At 31.9% G+C, this 27,721-nt stretch overlaps 4 protein-coding genes across 8 annotated transcripts; 3 read left to right on the forward strand and 1 right to left on the reverse strand.

The window, feature by feature from the left end:
• The first annotated feature begins 1,227 nt into the window (after positions 1 to 1,227).
• LOC105174788 (calcium-binding protein KRP1) lies at positions 1,228 to 2,021 on the forward strand. Its single transcript, XM_011096978.3, has one exon. It carries the CDS (start codon positions 1,365 to 1,367, stop codon positions 1,869 to 1,871), a length of 507 nt encoding a protein of 168 aa, XP_011095280.1. The 5' UTR covers positions 1,228 to 1,364; the 3' UTR covers positions 1,872 to 2,021.
• Positions 2,022 to 6,342: 4,321 nt separating this feature from the next.
• Positions 6,343 to 8,985, forward strand: LOC105174790 (3-hydroxyacyl-[acyl-carrier-protein] dehydratase FERN, mitochondrial). Of its 5 annotated transcripts, none has more exons than XM_011096981.3 (5): positions 6,344 to 6,513; positions 6,817 to 7,028; positions 7,901 to 8,334; positions 8,492 to 8,607; positions 8,700 to 8,985. In XM_011096981.3, the coding sequence occupies exons 3-5, from the start codon at positions 7,978 to 7,980 to the stop codon at positions 8,848 to 8,850; spliced, it is 624 nt and encodes a 207-aa protein (XP_011095283.2). In that variant the 5' UTR covers positions 6,344 to 6,513; positions 6,817 to 7,028; positions 7,901 to 7,977; the 3' UTR covers positions 8,851 to 8,985. The 5 variants fall into 5 exon arrangements, with proteins under 5 accessions (XP_088732123.1, XP_011095283.2, XP_011095282.2 ...); XM_011096980.3 differs by having other exon boundaries at positions 6,838 to 7,028; XM_088875997.1 differs by lacking the exon at positions 6,817 to 7,028 and having other exon boundaries at positions 6,343 to 6,513; positions 8,025 to 8,334.
• A 1,258-nt stretch (positions 8,986 to 10,243) lies between these two features.
• Positions 10,244 to 13,276, forward strand: LOC105174791 (NAD(P)H dehydrogenase (quinone) FQR1). Its single transcript, XM_011096982.3, has 4 exons — positions 10,244 to 10,512; positions 11,624 to 11,717; positions 12,444 to 12,706; positions 12,846 to 13,276. The coding sequence occupies exons 1-4, from the start codon at positions 10,490 to 10,492 to the stop codon at positions 13,075 to 13,077; spliced, it is 612 nt and encodes a 203-aa protein (XP_011095284.1). The 5' UTR covers positions 10,244 to 10,489; the 3' UTR covers positions 13,078 to 13,276.
• A 7,274-nt stretch (positions 13,277 to 20,550) lies between these two features.
• Positions 20,551 to 23,363, reverse strand: LOC105175130 (transcription factor bHLH123). The gene is made up of 7 exons (XM_088876046.1): positions 22,954 to 23,363; positions 22,241 to 22,826; positions 22,010 to 22,120; positions 21,834 to 21,899; positions 21,629 to 21,694; positions 21,294 to 21,344; positions 20,551 to 21,197 (listed from the first exon to the last, which is right to left on the reverse strand). Exons 1-7 carry the CDS (start codon positions 23,268 to 23,270, stop codon positions 21,048 to 21,050), a joined length of 1,347 nt encoding a protein of 448 aa, XP_088732172.1. The 5' UTR covers positions 23,271 to 23,363; the 3' UTR covers positions 20,551 to 21,047.
• Positions 23,364 to 27,721: the final 4,358 nt, after the last annotated feature.

Consider the following 27,721-nt stretch of genomic DNA (forward strand, 5'->3'; position numbering starts at 1 on the left):
CTTTTTTTTTTTTTTTTATTGTTTCCATTTCCTCGTGGATATTTAAATTATTATCATGAATTAAAAATAGAATGCCAGATTTAAACTACTTAATCCTTCTGACTTTCGTATGCAAATTTTCAAAATTGATCCTATATATAAGGGGGTGGCAGCGGAGTTTAAGTAGACGTAGAGATGGAGACAGATGTGGGCCTTGACTTGGTAGTTGGGTTCCTTTCCAAAGCCCAAAAGTCAGTAACTGAGTTGATTTGGGCTATTTCACTTTCCCTTACAAAGCCCAAAGCTTTTCTGTTCCATGAATTTAGTTTTCTTTTTATTTTTTCCTATAATAAAAATAAAATTAGTTATTCTTATCCCTTCCTCTTACACAAGTGAGAGCAGCTTTATACTACCACCACTAGTTACTTGGCTATATATGTACAACTAAAATTTTCTCAATTATATTTATTTTTTCATCATCTTTTTTAAGTTAATTTTACATCAATAATTCTTTATTCACGTATGTTTAAGGTTAATTTTGTTTTATTATTTGAGATTATTATTTATTATTTATTCAATTTAATTAATATACTAAGATTTTAAATTATACTTGTAACAAATTAAATTTCGGCTCCTAAATACTATAAATGAGTTAATAGTAATTAAAAAATAGGGTTTAATGCAATTGACCTTCCTGTGATATTGCAGATTACTTCCCTGTGAAAATAAATAACAATTTATCCATTTATATAGGGAGGTAAATTACTTTATTTTAAAAAATATAAGGGATATATTTATTGTATTTTTAAAAATCTAGGGAATAAATTACTAATTTTTTTTTATAAATTGTAATTTGATCATTTACAATATTATAGGAGTTGTTTGCATTTTTTTGTTAAAAAAAATGTCAAAATCAATTTCAGACTATATATGAATAATTACATATTAAATTTTATTAAATCAAGTATTAAAAGAAATAATAGCTTATTAATACAAATGATTTCTTATTTGAAAATAATAAGAGTGGGGATGTTGAGGATAATCTGAATTTGAACTCAGAATCATCTTCTTTAAAAATATGAGAATGACGTCAGCTCAACCGTGATAGCTAAAATTGCAACACGGTTTTAACCTGCAGGGTGGTGCAGGTGCACCATCGTCTACTGTACACGCCCCCTTCCCTCAATCCGACGAAAGTTCGCAAGACTCTCCCTGGTTGGAACTGTTACACCCTTCCACCGCCCCCACTGCACAGAAATTCAGACGCAACTTCTTGTGCATTAAAAACCAAGACATCCGCCCAAGCAAAAAGCCATCTGACCTTTTCTTCTCTCTCTCTCTGTCTTACTGTCCCTTAGCTGTCAAGAAATGCGTTCCTTCTTCCCATGCTCATTGCTCCCCTCTCCTTCTCAGAAACCCCGTTTTCTGCCCACCTCTATATTAGCCTACCCCCCTTGCTCCCTCTAACCATGTCAAACAATCATTCTCTCTCCTTGTTGAAAAACACCATCTTTATTAGTAAACAAAAAATGGCGTCCAAGGATCAATGCGGTTTCCAAGATTACTTGCCCCTGATGGCGGAGAAGCTGGGCGGTGATGGTCTGATTGGGGAACTCTGTAATGGGTTTCAGCTGTTGATGGATTCTGATAAAGGCGTCATCACATTCGAGAGCCTGAAGAAGAACTCTGCTCTGTTGGGGCTACAGGATTTGTGCGATGAGGATCTTTATGGGATGCTGAGGGAGGGGGATTTCGACGGAGATGGGGCTCTCAACCAGATGGAATTTTGTGTGCTGATGTTCAGGTTGAGCCCGGAGTTGATGGAGCAGTCTCAGTTTTTGTTAGAGGAGGCTCTTCGACAGGAGGAGGGCTTTCAAGATTTATTTTTGTAATCATTTTTCCTTTTTGGAATGATTTGTAATCTAATTGTTTGGTAGGATGTGCTGCCGATTCTTGATTAATTCCCCGGAGATGATAAATTCAAATTATACAGAAATTGACGGAAGCCAATGAATTCGTTTCTTGGACCTTTTGGATAAGAATGATGTGTTATGCATATGTTTTCATTGACTTAAATTGGTCAACACACTCCACACCATTAATGTGGAAGTTCTAATATTCATTGGGTTTTACTTTCAGTATTAAATCTAACTTCTTGTTTTAGGATGAAACTAGCATAAATTCGTGCCATGCACCATTGTATATATATATATTTTCCTCTTCTTTCAGTCTTCTAAATGTTCAAATGTTTACTATAAATCAGAGACTAAGTTCACAGATTTTACAAACTTGGACTTCACCTTCCAACACTAGTTGGTATAAATTACATGCAAACAGTATAATTTAGGGTCAATTACAGTTTCCTTCTCAAGTTTAATATAATTATAAATATTTTTTATTATTTAAAACTTATAATATTTTTTAATTTTAATATTTGTCTAGTAATCAGCTCGTTTTGTTAGCATCTGCTAGCTTTCATTCTAATTTTTGTGGTAAGCCGACCATAATGTTATCTTGAATTATAAATTATAATTTTATATTTTTTTCTAAATTTTTTATGCCCTATGAATTATTTAATTTATCCACCATCAATTTTTTTATATTTTTCAATTTGAAAAAAATATTTATAATTATTTGAATAATAAAAAATTATTCGTAATTATATCAAATTTATAAAGGAGATAGCTAATTTACCCTATAATATGATCATGTTAGCACCTTACTTACCCCCTCATTTTGAAATACTGTCTTCACAATAATTAAACCCAGACTAGAAAAGAAGACCAAAACCAAACAATACCAAAAGTGCAAAGGAATTGTGCAATGAACTCCACATCTACAGTCATATAGATGGTGTCAATACAACAAAGACAAAAACTATTGTAAATACAGTGGGTTAAGTCAAAGTCGTTATTTGCACTCGAAAAACATTCCAAATTATTGAAACTTTTATCCACACGGTTTTTTATTGGTAGAATGAGTGAGGAGTTGGGGTATTTGAGTTTGAATGAAGACTGAGACCTTCATTACAACGAGGAAGGTGGAGGCAACTCATCATTAACCAGGGAAACTATTTACGTCAATGGAAGTCCCATATACTTTCTCCCACTTACAATCCACCAAAATTGAGACCTGGAAACCATGACACCATTTTCCAACGCAAAGGATGTGATAACTACAGCTGACTGATATGATTATTATAGATGGCCAGACATTGATTTCGTCAGTTGGAGTTGGGAGGCATATATACATACATATATGGCTACTACACAAAGAAAGACGTTCCTTGGAACCCATCCATCCGACACCAATCTAGTAGCTTATTTTTGCCAGTGAAGTATTGTGGACGTTGGTTCGTGTGGCTCTGCTGTGTGTGCAGAAGACAGGCCAAGCATGTCCTCAGTGGCTTTGGTGCTGAGAACTGAAGACGCTCTGCCTCAACCCAAACAGCCTCAACCTTTTTAGCAGAAACAAACGTTCTTGCCGCTGCAACTGCTGAATCTACAACCAGCAGTAGCAGAATGCAACAAGCTCATCCAATACGGCCCATATTGAAAACGATTAATAAAAGCTCGCTCAAACTCGATTTGTTAAATTTAACAAATTAAATTTAAACAAAAAAGAGCTTCATTCGATAAGTACAAAATTAATAAAATATAAAAATATTAAATTATCCAAACTCGACTTCTATTTTATTCATTAAAATTCGTATGAACTCGATTAAATCAATAATCAAACTACATAACTTTTTAAAGTTAGATCATAATAAATAAACTTGAACAATAATTTGCTAGACGTAACTCAAATAACTTACACTCATATGCCTGATGGAATGCACCATGACATTGTTAGATGCTAGATAGAATCATATTGCTCTTAGTATTTGAAATGCATTACTTTTTCAAATGAAATAAAATTTTAAATTAACAAATATATCTTCTTTGTGTATTAAATTTATAGAATAAAATTTGTTTGCATATTATATGATTATTAAATAACAAAATTATAACGTGGCACCATTTATAATTGCAGCAATAAAGAGTTACTATCTACGATTCTTTATTCAGATCATATCCTACATTTTTCTACATCAAAAATTATTTTTTGGTTATATTTCAATTTTAACCCTTACATATGACGCCTGCTGTGTTCAATATTAGATTACATTTATATTAAGTTGTTTTTTTTTTTTAACAAAAGTTAAAAATATATATATATATATCTGTTAATTTTTTATTAGGAGTTGAACTAATGCGTAATATTTATGAAAGTAATAATAAAATAGGTCAAGAAATAGCTAATTACTTTATTTTATTGACATTGTGTCCTTTATTATCATTTTATCAATACAAAAAATTTATTATGTCAGATATTAGAATATCTTAAAAAAATATAAAAACATTTTATACACTTCAATCTCTCATTTTAACCAAATATTTTAAAACCCTATTTCTAAACTATTTTTAAACTTTTAAAATATTTTATAAAAATAAAAAATTTATAAAATATTTTAAATAAATGGAGCCTAACATCCTCTGTAAATTATGAATAATTTCTGTTGTCTTTAGAATTTATGAAAAACAGGTTATAAGTGTGGAGCACTAAGGCATGTGTGCATATATCTTGTCGTACCTAAATTAGGGGTGGCAGGTGAGTTGAGCCGGCTCGACTTTGAGCTCGACTCGAGCTCGAGGTCGAGCTGGGTTTCTGTTGTTCACCAGCTCGCGAGCTGGTGAATATATATATATATATATATATGTTTATTTATTTTTTTATGAATTTTTTATATATTTAGTTTTATATTTTATATTTGATTAATTTTATAATATAAATTGACTATATATTATAATTATTAATCAATATCATACATGTTATTTTGGATAATAATAAATTATGGTACTTTTATTTATACATTTAATTTTTATACCAAAATAAATTTAATCAACAACTTAGTAAATTATAATATATTTTATAATTAAAATTATTATTTAATATGATATATAGAACTTTATGTTTTATTTCAATATATATTTGTATTACGTTAATATCTTTTAAATTGACAAGTAATTCACTTATAATTTTTTATTATTCATAAATTTATGTCAAAATTTAGTAATTTCTATGAATTAATCTTATCTAAAAATTATAATAATAATAATATATAATAATGATGATGATAATGATGATGATGATGGTTGAACAATTATAATTATTATTTTATTATATAAATAATGAGATTAAAAATTTTAATCAATAATTACGATATCTTAAAATATGGGCACCTGATTCATACAAAATTTAAACATATACAAGATTGTGCCCATTAGATCATATCAGACGGTATGATTTAAAATCACATGGCCTGATTGAACGATACACCGTATTGAATGATTATATTTATGTTTCGAGTACGATATCTCGATTCTCGACATCCGTATATCCAATAAGTATAAAATTTTACCAAACGTATTTTTTTTGTAAGTTTTATCATATCTAACGGTTTGATCTGAATTTTGATGGTACGATTAACCCATGTTGTTCAACAATATAAAATGATAGTTACATCAATGTTATACTAACATTTATAAATATATAAATTTTGCAGATTGTGAATATATATTAATTTCAACTATATCTACGTAAATTTTTATAATTCGATCTCATGATTTAAAATAATAATAATAATGATGATGATGATGGTTGAATAATTCTAATTATTATTTTATTATATATAATGAGATTAAAAAATTTAATGAATAATTAAGATATTTTAAAATTCGGGCACCTGATTCATACGAAATTTAAATAATAATAATGATGATGATGATAGTTGAATAATTCTAATTATTATTTTATTATATATAATGAGATTAAAAAGTTTAATGAATAATTGAGATATTTTAAAATTCGGGCACCTGACTCATACGAAATTTAAATATATACAAGACTGTGTATCAGACGATATGATTTAAAATCACATGGCTTGATTCAACGATACACCGTCTTGAATTATTACTCTTATATTTCGAATACGATATCTCGACATCCGTATATCCAATAAGTCTAAAACTTTATCAAATATATTTTTTTGTAACTTTTATCATATCTAACAATCTGATCTGAATTTTGATGTCTCGATTAACCTATATTGTTCAATAATATAAAATGATAGTTATATCAATGTTATACTAACATTTATAAATATATAAATGTTGCAGATTGTGAACATATATTAATTTCAACTATATCTATGTAAAAATTTTATGATTCGAGCTCATAATTTTAAATAATAATAATAATAATAATAATAATAATAATAATAATAATAATACAAAAAGTCAAAACCCCTCTTTCTCATTCTTTTCATCGTTTCTTCTTCCTTTTTCTCTCTCTCTCTCTCTCTCTCTCTCTTTCTACCTCCATTCTTTCACCTCTCTTATTTCTTCCCCAAACATCTTAGAACCCTAGCCCCCAAATTCACGGCAACAAGAAAGGCAAGTTGGCGACGAGCGCGGCGAAGAGTGCGGCGACGAGGTAATCTTTCTTTCTCTGTTGACACACGGTTGCTTAATTGACTGGTGCAAAATATCCTAAAAATCTTATCTTACAAACTAAAGTTATAGAAGTTTTACAAACTAAAAATATTTGGAATTGCTTTTGCCAATGTATCACCAACGAAAAGTCTGTTTTTGCTGTTCTATTGTTGCTTGTTGCTGTTCTGTTGTTGCTTGTTGCTGCTGTTTGTCGAGCTCGCGTTCGAGCTCGGCAGCTCGAGCTCGAGCTTGAAGTTACAGAGCCGAGCTCTGTATTGTGACTTGACCCTGTCCTGAATTCCAGTAAAACCACGGTGCCTGACAGGAAACTGATAGACTCAGTCTTTCTCGTGGAAATGTTGCAAAAATTCGAGTCGAACATAAGAAGACTGGGTTGACAAAGAAGTAGAGAAATGTAGAAAATGAGGGATTTTGAACACTAATCAAACAGGTGGAGCCGTTCTCCTTATTTCCAGGCTCATTATGTCATAATCTGAAATTTGTCATCATGATTAGGTAATGCTCATCTTTTTTCCATTCTACGACGAGGAAAATTCTAATCTTGGGGCCAATAGCTTTGCTATTATTCTCACTTGCTCCACTGTTTCTCTTGTTATTTTATTGAATAAAAATTGTTGGAGATATAGACCTCGGAGTCGTCAATTAATAGCACAAATTCCATCTAGATGAGATTGAATGATACTCTTTTTTTTTTTTTTATTGTTTCAATTTCCTCGTGGATATTTAAATTAATTATCATGAATTAAAAATAGAATGCCAGATTTAAACTACTTAATCCTTCTGACTTTCGTATGCAAAATTTCAAAATTGATCCTATATATAAGAGGGTGGCAGCTATAGTCCTGCAAGTAGGGAACAAAGCGGATTTTTCTGTTTATATATATATATAGAGAGAGAGAATAAAGCGGAGTTGAAGTAGATGTAGAGATGGAGAACAGATGTGGGCCTTGACTTGGTAGTTGGGTTCCTTATCAAAGCCCAAAAGTCAGTAACTGGGTTGATTTGGGCTATTTCACTTTCCCTTACCAAGCCCAAAGCTTTTCTGTTCCATGAATTTAGTTTCCTTTTTTTTTTTTTCCCCTATAATAAAAATAAAATTAGTTATTCTTATCCCTTCCTCTTACACAAGTGAGAGCAGCTTTATACTACCACCACTAGTTACTTGGCTATATATGTACAACTAAAATTTTCTCAATTATATTTATTTTTTCATCATCTTTTTTAAGTTAATTTTACATCAATAATTCTTTATTCGCGTATGTTTAAGGTTAATTTTGTTTTATTATTTGAGATTATTATTTATTATTTATTCAATTTAATTAATATACTAAGATTTTAAATTATACTTGTGACGAATTAAATTTCAGCTCCTAAATACTATAAACGACACCCCTGAATTTTCTCCATTTCGGAGCAAGTGTGGTTGAAGTCTACTGCATTCCAGATGTTTGATAAATTTCTTCAGAGAGATCTTGCGGTAATTTCCATCAGGGTTGACTTCAAAACTATGGCGAACCCCTTTAGTGCTAAAGTGATGAAGAGACCCTTCTGGAATTCCGTTTATTCTTTGATGTACTGCTCGTCGCCGGCGGCGGCCATGAATGTGCTCAAAACTGGGGACGTTCTGAAGCAAGCCAGAGTATTTTCTACGTCCGACATTGCCGGATACTCCAAGCTGACCCATGACTCAAATCCACTGCATTTTGATTCTAAATGTGCAAGAAATGCAGGCTTCGAGGATATCCCCGTCCCAGGAATGCTCGTTGCTTCCTTGTTTCCTAGGATCATTGCTTCCTACTTTGTAAGTATTGGGACTATATTCTTATTGTTGTTAATTGTGATGTTTCATCATTTGATCATTGTATGCTAGGCAGAACTCGTTATAACTTCGACAATATTGTATGTGTTTGATATTATGACATGAGGTAGAATTAAAGATTGTTTTGCGGTATGTGTAGCCAGGGGCTATTTATGTGAAGCAAACGTTGGACTTCAGGTGGCCGGTTTTCGTTGGAGATAACATCACTAGTCAAGTGCAGGCAAGCAGTGTTAGACAAATGAAACAAAAATACATGTGAGTTCACTGGTCATTTTTACCCCTGAAGGTTTTTCTCCCCACATTGAGCTTAAAATTATGATGTATGGCGTGTTTCGTGTGGCCTTTAGGGTGAAATTTGTGACGACATGCTTCAAGGATGGTGAGGTTGTCGTTATTGGTGGTGAGGCCACGGCAATCTTACCCACCCTGGCCATGAAACAAGTTGACAACCATAGTTCGGAGTCAAAAGACTTTGGCAGCCGAACACAACTTCACTAGTTCGTGCCCACTCTTTACTCTTGCTCCAAGGTTTGAAGTTGGCTTATTGGATTGTTTGTTGCACTTGCTCGTAATGTATCAGTGCATTGTTGAATTGGAACTCATTCGTTCTGGTAATATATCCACTTCTTGCAATAGTCTATAATAAGTAGCATGTTTTGGCTCAGAATTTGATGGCAGATGCTAGCTCGGGAGTCCTGAGGTTTCATGCAAATTATAACACAAAATGAAATTACCATTCTCTTTGAATCGTTCAACCGAAACATTCTTATCGCCTTCAGCTAACACATTGCCACCTTAAAGACAAATAAGAGAGATACTAAATAATTCCTCAGCTCAAATAAAACAAGTGCCTCCCCTTCCCCAGCTTATGTGCTAGTGAACAATCCCAAAAATTTTCTATAAGAAACTAAGACAATATGACTATGCTTAATTTAGAATTTATGAAAAACAGGTTATAGGTGTGGAGCACCAAGGCATGTGTGCATATATCTTGTCGTACCTAAACCCAACCAAAAGTCAATTATCAATCCAACCACGAACCTCCACTTTCCAATAATTGACACCCACTATTTGTTCTAATCTACACCAACCCCAAGAAAATATTATAACCTGTAATAATTGAAGGGAAATATAATCTTTATATATATATATATTATATAAATAGAAATAATTATATTGTCCTTCCGTCAAGCTTTGAGTAATTACACATAAATTCCTTATAATTCATAAAATTATATTTAGTATTTCTAGATTTACTTTCGTCTAATAAATAAATCACTTCGTCAATTAAAATTTACTAAATTTATTGATATTAATAAATTTATATTTATTCCAATTAATATATTATTGAGTTATTATAAGTCAAATAAATTCTTTTATAATAATTTAAAAAAAAGTATATGAAACCCTTTTAAGATTTATTTTAATTTTCATTTATTCATCGACACTTTTTTTAGTTGTATCTTATTTAATTCATATGTTGATTATCTATCTCCTTTATCCCACCAAACATGGTTTCATTTTCTTTATTACAACGATTTTTCTCATTTTTTTTTTGTTTACTTTATAAAAGATTTCAAATTTATTCAATCCATAGATCAATCAAGGGCATCTTGAAATTATGTTCAATAATCTAATTTATAGTATAATTGATTATAACTCTAAAAATTAAATTTCAATACTCATTCTAATTTCATCTACTGATAAAAATATAAAGTATCTAACAACTATTTTTTGTATTTATCTTTATTAATATAAATATAACTGAATTAGGATTTCTTAGAGGAGATGCAAAAATGATGAAAGCAGGGCATGATCTAGAACATCCCACATTATTACACAAATATAATATCATTTAAGTGAAAATAATGATGGGCGTGCAACAACCCCATCATCATCATTGGTCGGACGACTTGGGGTTGAATTCAAATTCAACGAGGTCGTCCATGTCTTACTCCTCTAACTAAACCAATTAGGTTTTGATTAATCAAATTAATGATCACTAATTACTGCTTACCAGTTTAAAGGGGTTGTGGCGGTATAAATAGGGAGGCCCAGTTCATCAGCTCCCTCTCTCTGTATTTGTTCAACACCAGGAAAAGAGAAAATCTTGAAAGAGAAAGCAGTTGGATTACCAATGGCGACCAAAGTCTACATTGTGTAAGTACTGAATTTTGTGTTCTCGCTCTGTCTTATGTTTCTGTTCATGATCAGAATTTATATGGTACTATGAGTATTTTGTTTGTGGAACACAGTACTGTTAGAACTGTTTGAATTCTTGATAGTTCAAGCGGGTTGTGTTTGTTGTATGTTGTTTTTTTTGTTTTTGGAATTTGGATCTGCTTTGTTACTGATAAGCTTCTGGTGTGGTTGAAGGGTTTAGTTTATAACGATATGTTCTATTTTTTTCTTTGAACTCTCTTGGATTTAATCAGGCGAAGGCAGTAATGAATTGCTTAAACGAGTCCAGAAATCTGAATGAACAGGAAGAATTTACCTAAGTTGGTTGAGGTTTATTACGTCGTTTCATGAATTGCCATGAAAAATATAAGAGTTGTCCTATTGTAGTCTCTTGTTTGGTTGTGATTTTTCTTTTCTTGGGGATAATGATAGCCTAAAAAATTGAAGACTGACGTTTTGGCTGAACTTTTGTGTCTTGACAATGATGATCATGAGCTAGTCAGATTTGTTTTCTTTTCTTTCCCAGGTTTTCATGTGATTATCTAGATAAATTATATTGAAAGCATCTTTAGTTTTCAGCTGTTATAATCATATTGATTTCCGTTCAGCAAATTCAGAAAACTTCATTTCTTTAAGTCTGAGTTCTTGAAAATCTAATTTTATCTGTTGGTCAACTTTTAAATTCCTTGTTCAAAGTAAAGTCAGTCATAGTTGGAATACATATGCGGTTGTCAAGAGTCAAAGTTTCACACGAAATCAGCAAAAGAATTCTAATCATAATTACTAAGCAACTAAGAAAAAGGTCGTTTATGGAGAAGTCATTATTCGTTCATGATCTGCGGTACACAAGGGAATGTTGGTGATTTGACACCTTTACATCCAAAAACGACACCCCTGAATTTGGCTGTGATGGGATGTCATCTGCATAAGTCAATATGTTATCAATTCTTTTGCTGCTGAAGTTCTAATATGACTCCGACGTATAATTCACGAGCATGAGCACATTATTGATTCTGGTGTTAACATATAGTTAGTCAGAAGTCAAACCAAAATTTCGAGTACAGATTACTTAAGCTTTAACCCCTTTTAGGTACTATTCGATGTATGGACATGTGGAGAAACTAGCTGAAGAGATAAAGAAGGGAGCTTCATCTATTGAAGGTGTTGAAGCAAAACTATGGCAGGTGTGAACTATCTTCCCTTCACATTTGCATATTCTGCAAATGGATACACTAGCAAAAAGAAGCATGCTTGCCATATAAGATGATGGTGTTGAACTCATTTTCATTTAGATTAAAGATCATATGCCTCTTTCGCTGCTTGTCTCGATTGTTTCATAGAACTTTTGGAATGATTCACTACTCTATTGCCCCCTTCCCTAAAATAGAGTAAAAATGTTGAAGTACTACGGAGAGACTAAGGATTTGGACTTCAACAGGAAACTGCTTAACAAATTAAGCCTATACCTGAACAAGATGGACTAAGTTTGAACTCAGTCAGCAACTAAAATCCTAAATAAAGACTTCTAATCAATATTACACCATAATGAGTGTTAACTGAAATACGCATGGCTTGACTAAATTACTGAATATATGTACAAAACAGAAGAAACCCCCAAACACACAAATACTACTGATTCAAGCTCCCAGATGAAGTTTTCCTTACTCTAAATAACAGATATGAAAGCTTGAAGCTTTCACAGGTTCTTGGCATTTGTTATACTTCCCCTGAAGTCCTAAGTTTAGTTTCTTTCTTGGCTAAAGAGTACAAATCTCTGAAGAAGCACCATGCTGATAACCTCTTCATTTTATGATGTTTCAGTTCTTTTATTTTCCCTTCTTAAAGATGATTCCATGAGTAGCTTCACTGAAGAAAATTTAGGGGCTTTTTACATATTCTGTATGGAATAGGTCCCTGAGACACTGCCAGATGAGGTTCTAACAAAAATGAGTGCTCCTCCAAAGAGCGAAATACCCGTGATCATGCCTAGTGAACTTGCCGAAGCTGATGGTTTCGTGTTTGGCTTTCCAACGAGATTTGGGATGATGGCTGCCCAGTTCAAAGCATTTCTTGATGCTACTGGAGGCCTATGGAGGACTCAGCAACTCGCCGGCAAGCCTGCCGGGATCTTCTACAGCACTGGCTCTCAAGGCGGGGGACAGGAAACTACGGCGTAAGTCCCTGCTTGCTGATTGGATCTTTACCTTAGCAGATAACAGAATTTACTATCACCAACGATCGCTGTTTTTCCCTTTTGGAGTCTATAACACTCATCTAGTGCTTGGTTTCCTCAATTCTGTGATTATTTGCAGATTGACTGCTATTACGCAGCTTGTTCACCATGGAGTGATCTTTGTTCCCATCGGATACACATTTGGAGCTGGCATGTTTGAAATGGAGAAAGTAAAAGGTGGAAGTCCTTATGGTGCTGGAACCTATGCCGGTGATGGTTCAAGACAGCCATCTGACCTCGAGCTACAGCAGGCTTTCCACCAAGGTAAGTACATCGCCACCATTGCCAAGAAACTGAAGGGAGCTGCCTGATGATCTCTTCCATATACAACTACACTATTTGCATTCTTGTGATTCTTTCTTTTTCATTAAAACAATCGATTCGATAAGATTGCGCATGTAAGTCTGGCTCTGTTCTGCAAATACTCTATGATTATGTGTTCTGTTAAAAACAGCAATTATTCCAATGTCAAATATTTGTAGAAACAACATGGTATAACCAAATTCATTACATCCTATTATCCATTCTGCAACATTAGCTGAAGTTGCATTCGACATAACTGACTGATCGTATTGCAATTTGGGCTTATTCTTGTCACCTTTTTTGGCATTAATTAAAAGCCATCTTTTAATTAATTAACGTTAACACCAAAGTGTTTTTAAAATATTTTAAACTTATCCGATTGACTTTTTAATTATATAGTCCAAAAGGCAATTAGCATTGAAATTTAAAGCTGTTGGTGAGTGCGGTATATTGTCTTCCTCTTCTGAGTAGAATATAAGTTGAAGCCCGTCTTTTGGGCTCAAAATTCTTGGCTGACGTCGTGCCATCGGTCAACGTCGTTGATACAGCCTTGCTCCGTTGATGAGGTTGAGGTTTTGTGTCTCTAAGATTGTGAGTTTAGATTCATCAATTTGTGGTATATTATTCTACTTTAATAGATATTAATTATATATAGTTATTTAATATTGATGAATAGTATATAATTGTTGTTGTCATTGATAGTTGTTGAATATTGATACTTGATATTGATGATTGTAATTGACTTATTCAAAAAAGAATAATAGTTCATTACTTTCACTTTCAAAAAAAAAAAAAAAAAATTCCATAGTTCTATTATTTGTAAATTAAAAAACTTAATCTTTATTTAATTATTTATAATCATTTAATTTTTTATTTTTCCCGTCTTTTACTAGGTTTTTTTTTTAATATTTTATCTTTTAAAAGTATTTTTTTTTATGTTAGTGTATTATCTTTTTCTCTCTATTATATGTCAAAATTTATGTTCATTTTCCTTAAACACAAAGCAATCAAATAAATACGTACAATCAAAATTTTAGTGGAAAAACTTAACTATTTATAATTTTGAGATCCACTTATAACAATTTTACGTTAATTACCATTTCACACCATGTTACTGGTGAAAACTAGAAGAGAACGTCGACTCAAAATACCGTACCCCGACCAGCTATAAGATATTTATACGACAAGAAGAACAAGAATCGATGATGAACAGTAGTTGTAACAATAGTTGTTGCATTGATCATAGGTGGTGTATATTAATTATAATTAATAATTGAAATTCATGATGTAATTATAATTGATTTTTTAAAATTAAGGGCATCAAATGAATGGATTTTGTTGGGAATTTATCCCAGTAATGATGAGATCAAAATAATTATTGCAATCCAAAATTACAGAATTAATTAACAAAGAATATTGACAAAGGATATTGCAGAAAATGTAATAGTAGGAAAAAAAAAAAAAAAAAGAGAAACAGCTTAGGAATTTGGATCCGATGAAAAGCCCATAGCCAAAACACTCACTAAGAGACTTTGTCCTCAAAGGACCAACACTAAGAAGAATTCCAAGCCATTTTTATTTGAAGAGCCATTGGAAGTATACATAGGAGGAGGAACATTTATGTTGGAAAGAAGGCAAGACGGTTAGGCTAGAAATTGAGGGGAGGGAAGAAGGAAGAAGACGAGGAGACAGAAGAAGAAAGAAGAGAAAATAACAGAGGCGGGAGAAATTAGGGTTAGGGCAACATATGTAGTAGCGGGTCAGGTCGGATAAAGGGTGTGGTTGGTGGGCCCGATCAGGCCAATGGGCTGAGGTATGGACATGGGCTAAGGCAGCAATTTGGGTTGCCATCCAAGCTGAGTGGTTTGGGGTTGTGAGTTTGAGCCTACCAATGTTGATCCTAGGTCAAAATTTCCCAACAGGTTTTGATTGAATCCAAAATAGGTTAAATTAAAAATGAATTTGGATTAATGGGTTCAAAATGCATTGAATTGCTAATAGGTCATGTTGGTTGTACCTATTTTTTATATTTAATGTTTAAAAAATTCTCTTCCAATTTTAGATAATCTTATTCTTAATACACTTATAAAATAATACCACTAAATTTTGTATTATTTATGTTTTTGGAAAGTAATATTGTATATTGATTTATTTATTAAATTAATAAAATAAAAAACTCGTACATATACAAAATATTATATTTTTTTAAGCAAATCATGAGAAGAATAATTATGCAATTAATTTCTTCATAATTATTTATAGAATTTAATTGTGAATTTTCAATCGTAATAATAATAGTTATTTATCTACATCTAACATACATGTTAGTTCATTATAAATTATTATTATTTGATATGTTAATTGAAATTCATAATATAATCATGTACTGTCGATTTACTCAAAAAAGAAAGAAAAAGAATTTTATATAGTCACATATGAATTGCAATTTTGACTATCTTATAAAGTCCTTCACTTTCCTTTTATTTTTATTTAATTTAAAAAATATTAATTACTAAATATATTTTAGAAAATTTGTTTCCCATAAAAAATGCTAAAAGTTAAAAATACAGAAGTAGTTAGTGATATAATATACAATTAAATCAGCAATGAATTTAAGCAATTAAACCATATTTTGGATGCATTAAAACCTATCACCAACCATCCATGCTACAACAAAATTTGATTAAGTTAAACTAAAACATATTTAATATGTTTTCATAAATTTGTTTCTTATAAAAAAAATGTGAAAGAAGTCAGAAAATATGGAATTAGTTAGTGGTATGTAGTCAACTCGATCAATAATAAATTTATTTAATTAAACCGGTGTTATATAAAACCCATTTAAGACCCTTTACGACCCGTACAGAACCCATTAATAACTCACTTAAAATTTATCACAAACTCATATAAGACCCATAATGAACTCATGGTTATAATTTATGCTAATATCTTTAATGAATTCTATAACATTACTAATTTAACTTTTAATAAATTAAATAAAAGATCATATATCATATATTGGAAACAACCTATTTAAATTAAATAAAAAAATCATATTGGACTCATATTGAGAAATATAAAGTCCAACCCAACTCGAAACTAAGTGGGTTGGGTTGGAATCATCGGTTTCTACCGATATTGCCGCCAACTAAAAGTACATATTCCTCATATATATGAATTTTTATATATGTAAAATTATAATTTTAGTCCAGTAACTATATATTGGTCTTTAAAATTTTTGAACCTGCAACTTACTCAATTTGCACATTTTTTTTTTTTTTTATGAATTTAGCTGGAACATATCACTTTGGTTAATTTTTTTAGCAAATTTAATCCTATATTAATAATTTTTTTCCTTCTTACTGGAGTAAATCTCATATTTGGTCTTGTAACTATAGACCATTAAGATTAAAATTGTCAATATAGAACTAAATTTGCTAGAAATAAAAAATCAAACGTGAGATATTAAGGATGAAATTCATTAAGCAAAAGACTAAATATATAAATAAAATAAATTATAGGAACAAAATTACTAACAATTTATAATTACTTTGACAAAAATATAAATTTTCCTTTTATATATCAACACTGGAAAAGCAAAAATAATTAGCGGACATAGTTTATTGGGAAGATAATTATATTTAATTAGTGATGAATTTGGTCACATGTGATGGTGTTGGATGGGGGCTAATCATCATCATTAATATATATATTATTCAATGTGTTGATGCTTTCTTTTTGTGCTCATTTATGCTTCTAAGCAAAGATAATATGTTTGTATATATGTCACTTTAAACAAATTGATATTCCGGATCTTAGGTGCTTGATTGCACCTACTTGTGCCTCAACCTGTCTCAAATCATAACCAATTCATTCCTACCCCATATCAAATGCAATTTTAGTGTCCTGTAATTTACGGGGTGATTTTTTTATTGTGAATAAATTAATTTTTGTAATTTAATCTTTTAATGTTGATGTTTTAGTTTGTACATGACATAATTAAATTAAGATTTTTGATAGAAAAGGATTAAAATTATCAAAAATTTAAAATTACAACATTAAATTACAAAAGTTAATTCTTACATAACAAAAATCATAAATTACAGAACTAAAACTATGTTTGGTTTATTTTTTTCTCATTTAAATTTGGTCCTAAGACATTGTTGCTTTTCTAGATATGTAACATATGTGTAAATATCAATATAAGAAACACACTAATCATCTTTTTTTTTTCTTTTGTTATGATTGATTATTATGATTAAAAGTTAAAAAATTATAATAAATAATAATTACATACAAATTCATAATGGTTATGGGCAGATGTTTTAGCACGCAAAGCCAAACATTTCCATTTATAACTAAAATTCATGACATGTGCTATCATCATGCTAAGCATTACAAATATGTACTTTAACCATAATTGAATTTAAACTATAGCTAATACAGATTATATGTGTACTATAAAAAATAGTAAAATTTGGCACGGATCACTCAATTGTTTCAAAGCATGTGCTATTTAGGAATAGGTATTGGCACTTAACAGGGATGGAAGGTGGTCGATGACGTCATGATCCTTATTTTTTATGTGTTATTTTTTTGGCACGGCAGAATCGTTACTAGATGTGTTCAAAAAAAAAAAAAAACTATTACAAATTTACAATTTTCATTCCAAAAAAAATCGGTCCAAATTTTAAATGGTAAAATATTGTAACTCTGTTTGGAACACTTTATTAAAAATGAAGTTTTCAAAACTTCGAACGAGGTAAATTTTGACTTGTATATGAAAGATTTTATGTCGGAGTTTACATGGCGAGGAGAGGGTGTAGGAGTACTTTGAGGCCATCACCGGGCCCCCTTTGCAGGAGGAACAAACTCTTGCTGCTCCTGAGGAGAAGAGTGCCAATATACACTGGGGTGATGCGGCGCAGATGGATTGGGAGCAGAAGATGATTTTTGATCCAGTCCCGTCGGCTTTCTGATTTTCTTATTATAACCAGGATGATGCGCTTGTTGATGCTACGAGGTACTGTCCTACTGATGCTGGGCCTAGTTCATATTACGGTAGGGGGCCTCTATGATTATGTGTCTGGATTGGCAGATCGACTTCACGATTTAGTGCATGCTGTCGAACAGTCGTTGTGGAACACCCAATCTCAATTAAGGGTTGTTGCTGAGTTGGTGAATATCAATATCGAGGGTCATATTTCTGAGTGATATGATCAAATATCTCAATGGGCTGATCATATATTGCCTTGCAATCACACCATACCCCAGGATTACTATGGTAGAAGAAGTTGTTAAGAGATTTGGGTTAATCTGTTGAGAAGATTAATGTATGTAAGAATAGTTGCATGTTGTACTGGAAGGAAGATATTGATTTGGACTACTGCAAGTTTTGTGGAGAAGTTCGGTAAAAGCCAACTAGGGAGCGAAATCCTAACCGCAAGAAGACCCCATGTCATTTTTAGGTACTTGCCTATTACCTCTCGCCTGCAAAGGTTATATGCTTCAGAAATCACCGCCGATCATATGACGTGGCATGCCAACCATCAAACGGAGGAGAGATCTATGTGCCATTCGTCCGATGTAGAAGCATGGAGGTATTTTGACCGGACATATCCCTTTTTTGCAATAGAGCCCCGTAATGTTAGACTTGGTTTGTGCATGGATGGGTTTACACCACATGGGTAGTACAGTCTTACGAATTCATGCTGGTCCATTATACTTACACCGTATAATCTCTTACCGGGTCTGTGCATGAGTTCTAAGTATATATTCCTGACGATGGCGATCTTTGGCTTTTCGAATCAGAAGCGTCTCGTCGATGTTTATTTGGAGCCACTGATCGAGGAGTTGTAGAATTTGTGGCATATGAGTGTATCGACGCACGATAATGCGAAGAATGAGACATTCACGATGCACGTTGCTTTGATGTGGATTGTAAACGACCTACCCGATTATGGGATGGCGTCCAGATGGAGTACCCTGGTGTTATGGAGTGTCTAGTCTGTATGGAAGACACGTGTATTCTATCTGCAGAACGGTAGGAAGACTACTTTGACTGTCACAAATAGTTTCTTCCCCCGAACCATCCGTACCGTAGGAACAAGAAGACATTCACTAAACCGAGCAGAAAGGAAGGTTGCAAGTCCAAGATTGATAAGAGCACATATCAGCGATTGGGTTAATCAGTTTAGTCCTGCAGTTGAAGTGTCGTTGACGCTCCCAGAGGGCTACGGTAGCGAGCACAAATAGACAATTTTTTTTTTTTTTTGGGAGCTCGAGTACTGGTCGATTTATCTGATGCAACACAATCTTGATTTGACAATATATTCAATATTGAGGAGTTAGTTTCATTTTAATTAATAATATTAATTTAAATTAAAACTTAAATTTACATTAATTTACCATAATGTTTGAACTAGACTCATTAATAAGTAATAGGGAATAATCAATTTTTCTTGTAATGTATTATATTATTATAAGAATTAGTTTACAATTTACGGAATCTAGCTAACTATAAGGTCTGTGAATGTCATACTTAACTGAAGCTGAACTCATCCAATTTTATAATTAAGCTGGCCAAAAATTCTGTCGTTCATATGTGTATATATGGCAAGTGTTGTATAGTGATATCTTCGGGTGATTAATAATCGGCTTAAATTATTTTTTGTGTTGTAACTTAAATTATTTCACGTTTTTATTTTTTAATTTTTTAGAGTAGCATTGTAATTTTGTATCTATTTAATTTTTTTTATTTTAGTTCTTTTTTTTCCGAAATTTATAATTCTTATCGGAAAGATACATGTGTTTCTCACATAATATTTTAAAATTGAGACTTTTATTGCTATTGGTCTATTTCTGCCAATATTTTTATTCTTTAATTTTTTTAGGTAGTATTTTGATCTTTCATCTCTTTAATTTTAACGATTGCAATCCTTTTTTCGTCAGAGGTCATCCTCTGGAGGTGAATAAAAAAGATTATAATCGTGAAAACGTGCAGGACAAAAACGTTATTCTATAATATTAAAGGAGAAAAGCGCCAAATGACCCAAATTACGGACCCAAAATGCTTTAATCCCTAATAATTGGCTTTAGTACCCAATTAATGAGCTAGGGTATTGATGTGTATATATATATAGAAGATAATGATACGATCCAATTCTCCCTTAATTTCTCATTGAAGAAAGAATATGTATAATAAGAAACCCTGAAAAGGAGAGGGCCCGACGGGTCGCCTTCTCACTTCCACTAACATATTCCACACAAATAAACAATTCTAAAGCTGAAATTATCTCACTCTCACTCTACTGCTTCAAATTATTCCTTTCCTTTCTCAAAAACTAATTAAAGTTAAACACTATATATATATAGGCCACCTCTACTCACATAATTATATATACATCTTTTATTAATCAAAAATCAGTATCATCATCAGTACTACAGAAATTAGCAGATTTGAAGTATCATAAACAATTAAGTAGGGCAGAAAAAAGCTGAATTGATTATAGAAATTAACATGTACACCACCAAAAGCTGCTTAATTTAAGCTACGTACGTACGTACAAGCAACAAGAATTCATTCCTAATCTAGCTATAATCTACACTTTTGCTGCGTAATTTCAGCAACCCATCTTGTGCTGATCATGATCATTAATCCTGATCGATCAATCCATGTCGTCCCTTAATTACAATTAATTCTTGAATTATTAATTAATTACACGATGAGTTGCATAGCAATGGGATAATTCTATTAATCTTGGCCTTGGCTGCATCATCATTTTGCCTGTTCCCACTGCCCCAAAAGCAAGCTTGCTATATATCCTCTATCATCCTAACTTTTCCCTTTCTCTTTCAGCATTTCTTTTCCTTTTCCAGGGTACATTTTTCCCTATCTTATCACGTCCTACCTTGTTAGGGTTTGATAAGAGTAGTACCCTGATTGGAAATCCAAATTTGGTTAATCCGTTGCTGCTCCTCATCTGAAACTTCCTCCGAATGTAGGTGTCCAGAAATCGACTGTTGTTTCGTGAGTCATCGGAAAGGTGCTGGACACCGGTACTAGACATAGCCCTCGACTTCTAAGATCTTGACGGCCTCCTTCTGGATCCTTTGATTTATCAGAATTCTGCTATTAAGAAGAAAGTTAAGAATGCAATAACAATACTAATTTTATGCTAATTGTTGCAAGCAAAGCAATTATCAATCAAGAAACAGCTCTAACCTGATGGTGTTGTATGGGAGCTCCATTTTTCATGTAAGGTGTACTTAAGACCTGATATTTACACAAAATGAATCATTAGTAAACGTGAACTAATTAATGCTGCTAAATCTTTGTACATAGTACGTATAATTTCTCACAATATTTCATAAATGTTTTTGTTTATATCAATTATACCTTAAACTCTGATTCGTATGGTCACAAGTTTAATAATACTGATTTTAATATTATAAGTTATATCTATTTTTGGAAAATGTTTCAGAAAATAATAAATAAATGAATATTTCATATAATTTGTAATAATCAAAAAATATTGATGCATATAGAAAGAGACTTACACTGACTTGTTCGTGGAGAAATTTTATGTACTCAATGGCTTCGGACAGCACAGAAGCTGTATCAGTCTGGAGAAATTAAAGATTGATGAAATATGTTTATGTCAGAATGAGCAGTTTTTCTGTTGCTAATAATCAGAAAAAAGCAGATTACTGGAATCCACTTTGCGGGGAAAAAGTGATGAAATTTTTTGAAGAAGTTCTCTACCTTTCCAAAAGGTGAGACTAATTGTTGAAGTGCAGTTATTCTGTCCCCCATCTTCTCTTTCCTCACCTAATCAACAACAAAGCTACATCCTTAATTATACATTTTCGATCATTTAAGCTGTTCCCAGCCTTTTCTAATTCAATTAAGCTTAATTCATTAATCATACAGCATTATACCTTAAAAGCTGGTAAAGAAGAAGGCGTTTCGTTGCTTCGGGGCCTTTTATTTGATGCTTCCGTGCTGTTTTTCTTCGTCGTCGTGCTCAAATCCCGCGTCTCTGATGTAATCTTTGTAGAAAATTACAAGCACAAGATTATGAAAAGTTCGTGATCGTCATGAATGTTATGCAATTAAACAAAAGAAGATTTTAATTAAACCCTTAATTTTTTGGATATATTTATGTATACCTTTGGTTTTTCATCGAAGGATGGAGCTGTGCGAATATTCTGCGTTTGTATGGCCGGGAAAAAGCTCGATCGGCCATCAGTGGTGGAAGGAGGAGCGGATGCGTTCCAGAAGGCAGCGTTGTTTGTGAAATGCAAATGGCTGCCGCTGGCCGGTGGCGGCTGTTTTGGTGGCGATGTTCTCAAGAACTGCGGGAATTTATTCCAGGATGGTATCAATTCGGCCGCGTTGGCGCAGTAGCCGCTGGACGGGTATGGGTAGTGCTGCTGATTATCAGAAAGTAACATGCCATAGGGGGCGGCAGCATCCACCTGAAAACCGGTAATCAGATTCTGGGATGTTATTGAATTGCTATCATTTGAACTGGCCTGAGAGCTGAACTGCGGCTGATCTAACGAAAAACCCCGGTTTGTTTGCTTGAAATCACTGACTGATGATTCCTCCGGTGAAGCGCCGGCATATAGTTTCTGTCGCCAGTGTTCTTGAGAAGCGGCCGCCGCCGCCGTGGACTCCTGCTGAAAATTGCTAGTATTTGAACTCAAATCTTCTTGAAGCATGGAACGAAAACTGCTTTCACCTTTTTCACCTCTTCAACAACAAAAAACAAAGAAACAATTAATTTTCAGTATATATACGAAGCCCATAATGATTTCATGTCATAAAATTGAAAACAAAAAAAAAAAAACATTCATCAGAAAACTCGAAACAGACTAACAATAGAGGTTGGTTCCAGTCCATGCCCTGAGAAGAAAGGCCTAACCCCACCATCTGCATATTGAGGTTGCCCAAACCGCCGCCTGTAGCAGCGGCAGAGGACTGATCATGGCCGCCTTGCAAGACCAGGGAGCCACCGGTAGCCGGCCCAGAATCCATGGACGACCGGGATTTCATGTCCTCCATTTCTGTCCATCCGAAGCTTGCTATGGCATTCAACGTTGTAGAAATGGAAGCTGGTGGTGTAGTTCCAGCATCAAATCTGGTTCTTGATGTATCCCACCAGTTCCCACTTCCCACCTGGAATTCATCCGCCATGGCTATCAACTTCCTGATGATCAGGTGCTTGTGCTTGAAGACTCTAATTTTCTTTCTCGATGGGCTAATTAGGGGTCTTGAATTTTTATGAAAATTGAAATGAGACCGATTTGCTGCATCGCAGTATTTATAGTAGTCAAAAAAATTTAATCACCAGAATTCGTGGTTGACTTTTTGACACAGTGATTTGACAAAGGAAGGACAAAGTCATCTTGAAAGCAAATTCCCTGCCCAGCCAATTATAAATAAATAAATAAAACAGCCTCTTTACATAACCTTTTGTTATATAATTATGTTAATTAAAAATAATTTAAGAAATTATAAAAAATAATAAATTTGAAACAGAGAGATGGATTTTTTTTTCTTTATTGGTCTTTGTCGTTCCAGGCAGTGCTTTTATTCTCTTATTTATCTACCACAAAATTATAATTGCATCAGTAGTTTGAAAATTGAAAAAGGTAACCGTGAGAAATAAGCTTTCTTAGACAGTGTCCAGTCAACATACCATTGACGTTACGAGACAAAAGCTTACACGTCACAGATAACCTTATATATAAGATTATGACAATAATTAACAATAATGTACACTACAATGAAATATAATATTAGTGATAAAATATTAAGTTACGATTTTAAATTTTCATAAAAAGTATATATTAGGTGATAATATTTTTTTTTTGTCGCTATGTAATTAGGGCACATCTATAATTATAAATTTAATGACAACACAATATAACAATAATTTATTGTCACTAGATTGCCACTCATTATAAAAAATTAATTATTCTTTATACTATAACTCATCTTGTAAATCAATAATATCTACAACGATCAAACAAAATCGGTGCGACCACGGTTAATTAAATTTCGCTATGATTTTATCTATGGCCAAAATATTTGTCATAGATTTTAGTTGTGACAAATATTTTGGCATCGCTTGCAAATATAATGATTCATAATCATCGCGTAGCCTAGTTAATTAATATTCGCTAGAATTTTTTACTTTTAACTATAATAATTAATAATAATAAAAAATCATATTTTTTAAATAATTATATATGCATTACCAATTGTATTTAGTATCAATCTATTCATATTATTATTGTGACAAGCATAAATTTTTTTGTTATTAAATATGTATATATAATGATTGACAATATTAAAATTATCATTTTTTCCGTCGGTATATATATATTTTTTGCAGTGGTATAACCTAACAATTAAACACTTTTCTTATTAACTGATTAATAAAAAATAATAATAAGTAACTCTTGAGAGTTTGTAAGCTATCTCTATTAATTATCACGGTTTACAATTAATCAAAATGCTAAGCTAATTAATGTTGTAGGAGTAGAAATTCATTAATTCGTTGACAAATACTTGACATGTCTCTCCATTTTTTAGATCATCCATGATTTTGAGTTACACCAAATGTGTGCGAATTTATTTTATTATTATGATGGATTTGATAAAATATTAATGGATTGTTCAATTTATTAAGATATTAATTAATAAAAATATAATTTTCACCTCAAAACGCATAAAATAAAAAATAAAAAAAAATTACATGTTAAACCTGGTGTGGACAGATAAAGATAATCATAAGTAGCTAGGGGCCTATGGCAACTGCAATTTCACAATTAGTTCACACTCTATTTTAAGACCAACAACCATGCACAAATGTATTCCACATCCTATATATGTAATTGATTAATTACTTTTGACTTAATAACATACATAAAATTGTATGTACATCTATAATTCCTTTAACACTAGAAATAACTGAGATTGTGAGTTTGAAATTGTAAAAAATGTTAGATATTTTAATAGTAGTGTGTTGTTTTTGGTTTAACTTTAAATTTGTTGACCAATAATGTCTTAACTTAGTGGTTAATTAAGGTTAAGATTGAGATTCACAGATCAAGTTTTAGGTCATGGGTTTGAGTACTACCGGATGTGCGGGTATTTACCTCACTTTATATGAATTATTTCAATTTGTTTGTCCTTAGTTTGGAAAATAATATTTTTGGTCCCATAAGTTAGGCCAGTTTCACTTTTGGTTCCATTCATTATGGGCTTAGCATTTTTAATCTGATGACTTACAAAAATTAGGATATTTGGTCTTTGTCTACAACTTAAGGTGTAGAGCACATGCCTAACATGTGATCGTAGTATTTTTTATTGGAGAGAAAATTGATTATTTTCCAACTTGGGACCATTTCTGGAGAAAAATATAATGCTATATTTGAGGGAAAAAAATAAATATTGAAGGAAATTAGGGCAAAAAACGTAGAGATTTCTCTTTTCTCTCACAAAAATTGAATCATATATTTCTCATATTTCTATAAGTTGAAACCAAGTAGAAACAACACAAAGAATCATATCTTCTACAAGTGAATCAAGTAGGTCAAATGAAGCACTCATATGTTACTATTGAAAAAAGGGCCAATTTTTCTTCTAACCAAAATACTTATCGGCAACGTGTTAGGTACATGATATATATTGTTAAATTGTAGATGAAAAAGTGCATGAAGATAAAAAATGCTAACTTTTATAAATTATGAGACTAAAAGTATTAATCCCGTAATGAATGAGACCAAAAGTGTCACTGGCCTAATTTATGGGACTAAAAATACTAATTTTCCTCCTTAATTATTTATTAAATTGATGTAATTTGTCTACTTATCGCAGTCATATAATGTATTAGTTATTCGATATATTACGAAAAGGAAAACTTTAAATTTATTAATTAATTTAAAATTATTAATGCATTGCTTACTAAATATTGTAAATATGATTATTGATTTAAGCATATCAATCTATTGTTTTTTTTTAAAGCACTAAAAATCACCTTAAAAAGATAAACTTTAAAATATATATTTTTTGCACCGTAAAACAATTAAAAGTTATAAATGTTAAATTATTAATTAATATATTTTTAAATGAGATATATATTGATTCAAAAGAAAATCATTAAAAAACAAATTAATAGTATCTTATATATATACTTAGCACGCTCCAGGATTTAATTAATAACAATAAATTTAAGGTAATTAATATATAATTTGATATGCAATTGAAATTAAAAATTAAGATTAGATGTTGAGAATTGATGAGGAAGAAGGGAAATGTGGCGATTAATTATGATGAAATATATAGTGGGGGAGTCAATGTCAGTGACTAATCCCACCACATTGAATTCAGAAACCCCATCATCTAAATCACATACCACACCAGTTGTTTGTGTGTTGTGTGTGTGGAATTAAACATAAACAACTACACACACATACATATATAATAGGGTTTCAATATTTGTCATCAGTACATGGATGCAACTTGTGCCCCCTCCAAACAGCACTTTATCTAGGAGGAGGACCATCATCCATCCGTCATCATCATCGGACATGGAATTTAATGGTCCACTCACGCCCTACCACGTGTATATGTATTTCTTTGATCTGATTAATTACGTACCATTCTAATCATCTTACAATGAATTAATTTCTTCTGCTGTATTTCTCAAAATTAAATATACGCCCACCATCATTGATAACGTACGTACAAGGATCGCTACATCCATCAAGTACATATATACATACATCCTCGGATTTTTATGATTTGGAATGTTGAAAATATATGCTAGCAATCATCGTGTATGTATGCGTATTTTGATTACATTATGATGGCCATGTATGTGTATTTTTAGACGAAACAATCTCATAATTCTACATCATTTCTACTTGGGCTTTCATGTGTATTTTACATGAGTGGCTATAATATTGCAATAATATTTTAATTCATTATATGTATATCTTGATTTTAATTGACAGGTAGGCTCTATGTACATGATTAATGTCAAATGATTTAAATTTAGCACCATGTATTATTATACATATAAATAATTAATCAAAGAAATGATTAATTAAAGTGAATGAATTAATTATGGGTGATGCAGGTGGATTAATATCGAGGCATGCACCCAGATTTAATTCAGCTCCGTTTTTAGGCCGCACACAACTTGCAATGTGTTGCCGGAGAATAGAGCAAAACCTTTGGTGCCTAATTTCACCAACATCATTATATCTATATATATATATATATATTATAGTTAATTTCCACAAATGGTTATTTAATTTGTACCCAGTTGAAATAATATGCTGATAGCAATAATGTCTTTTTTAGTGGTTACGATTGGAGTTGTATGAATAAATTCGAGGTCACTGCGAAGAGCTGATATCAAGGTGCCGAACCTTCCCATCAATGTAAGCTTACTTGAAATGAGTTTATTATAATTTATTTCGTTATTTTTAGTTATATATATTCATGTATTAAACAAATATTTTGATATATATAATCATACATTTGCCATCTGCAAAAGAAAAAAAAGAAAAGAAAATAGCGTAATGATGAGCTAAACCTATTTCACCTTAACAAAATTTGGCACTTTATTT

The sequence above is a fragment of the Sesamum indicum genome, linkage group LG12 (assembly GCF_026168435.1).
Source record: "Sesamum indicum cultivar Baizhima isolate 11 linkage group LG12, ASM2616843v1, whole genome shotgun sequence".
Lineage (NCBI taxonomy): Eukaryota > Viridiplantae > Streptophyta > Magnoliopsida > Lamiales > Pedaliaceae > Sesamum > Sesamum indicum.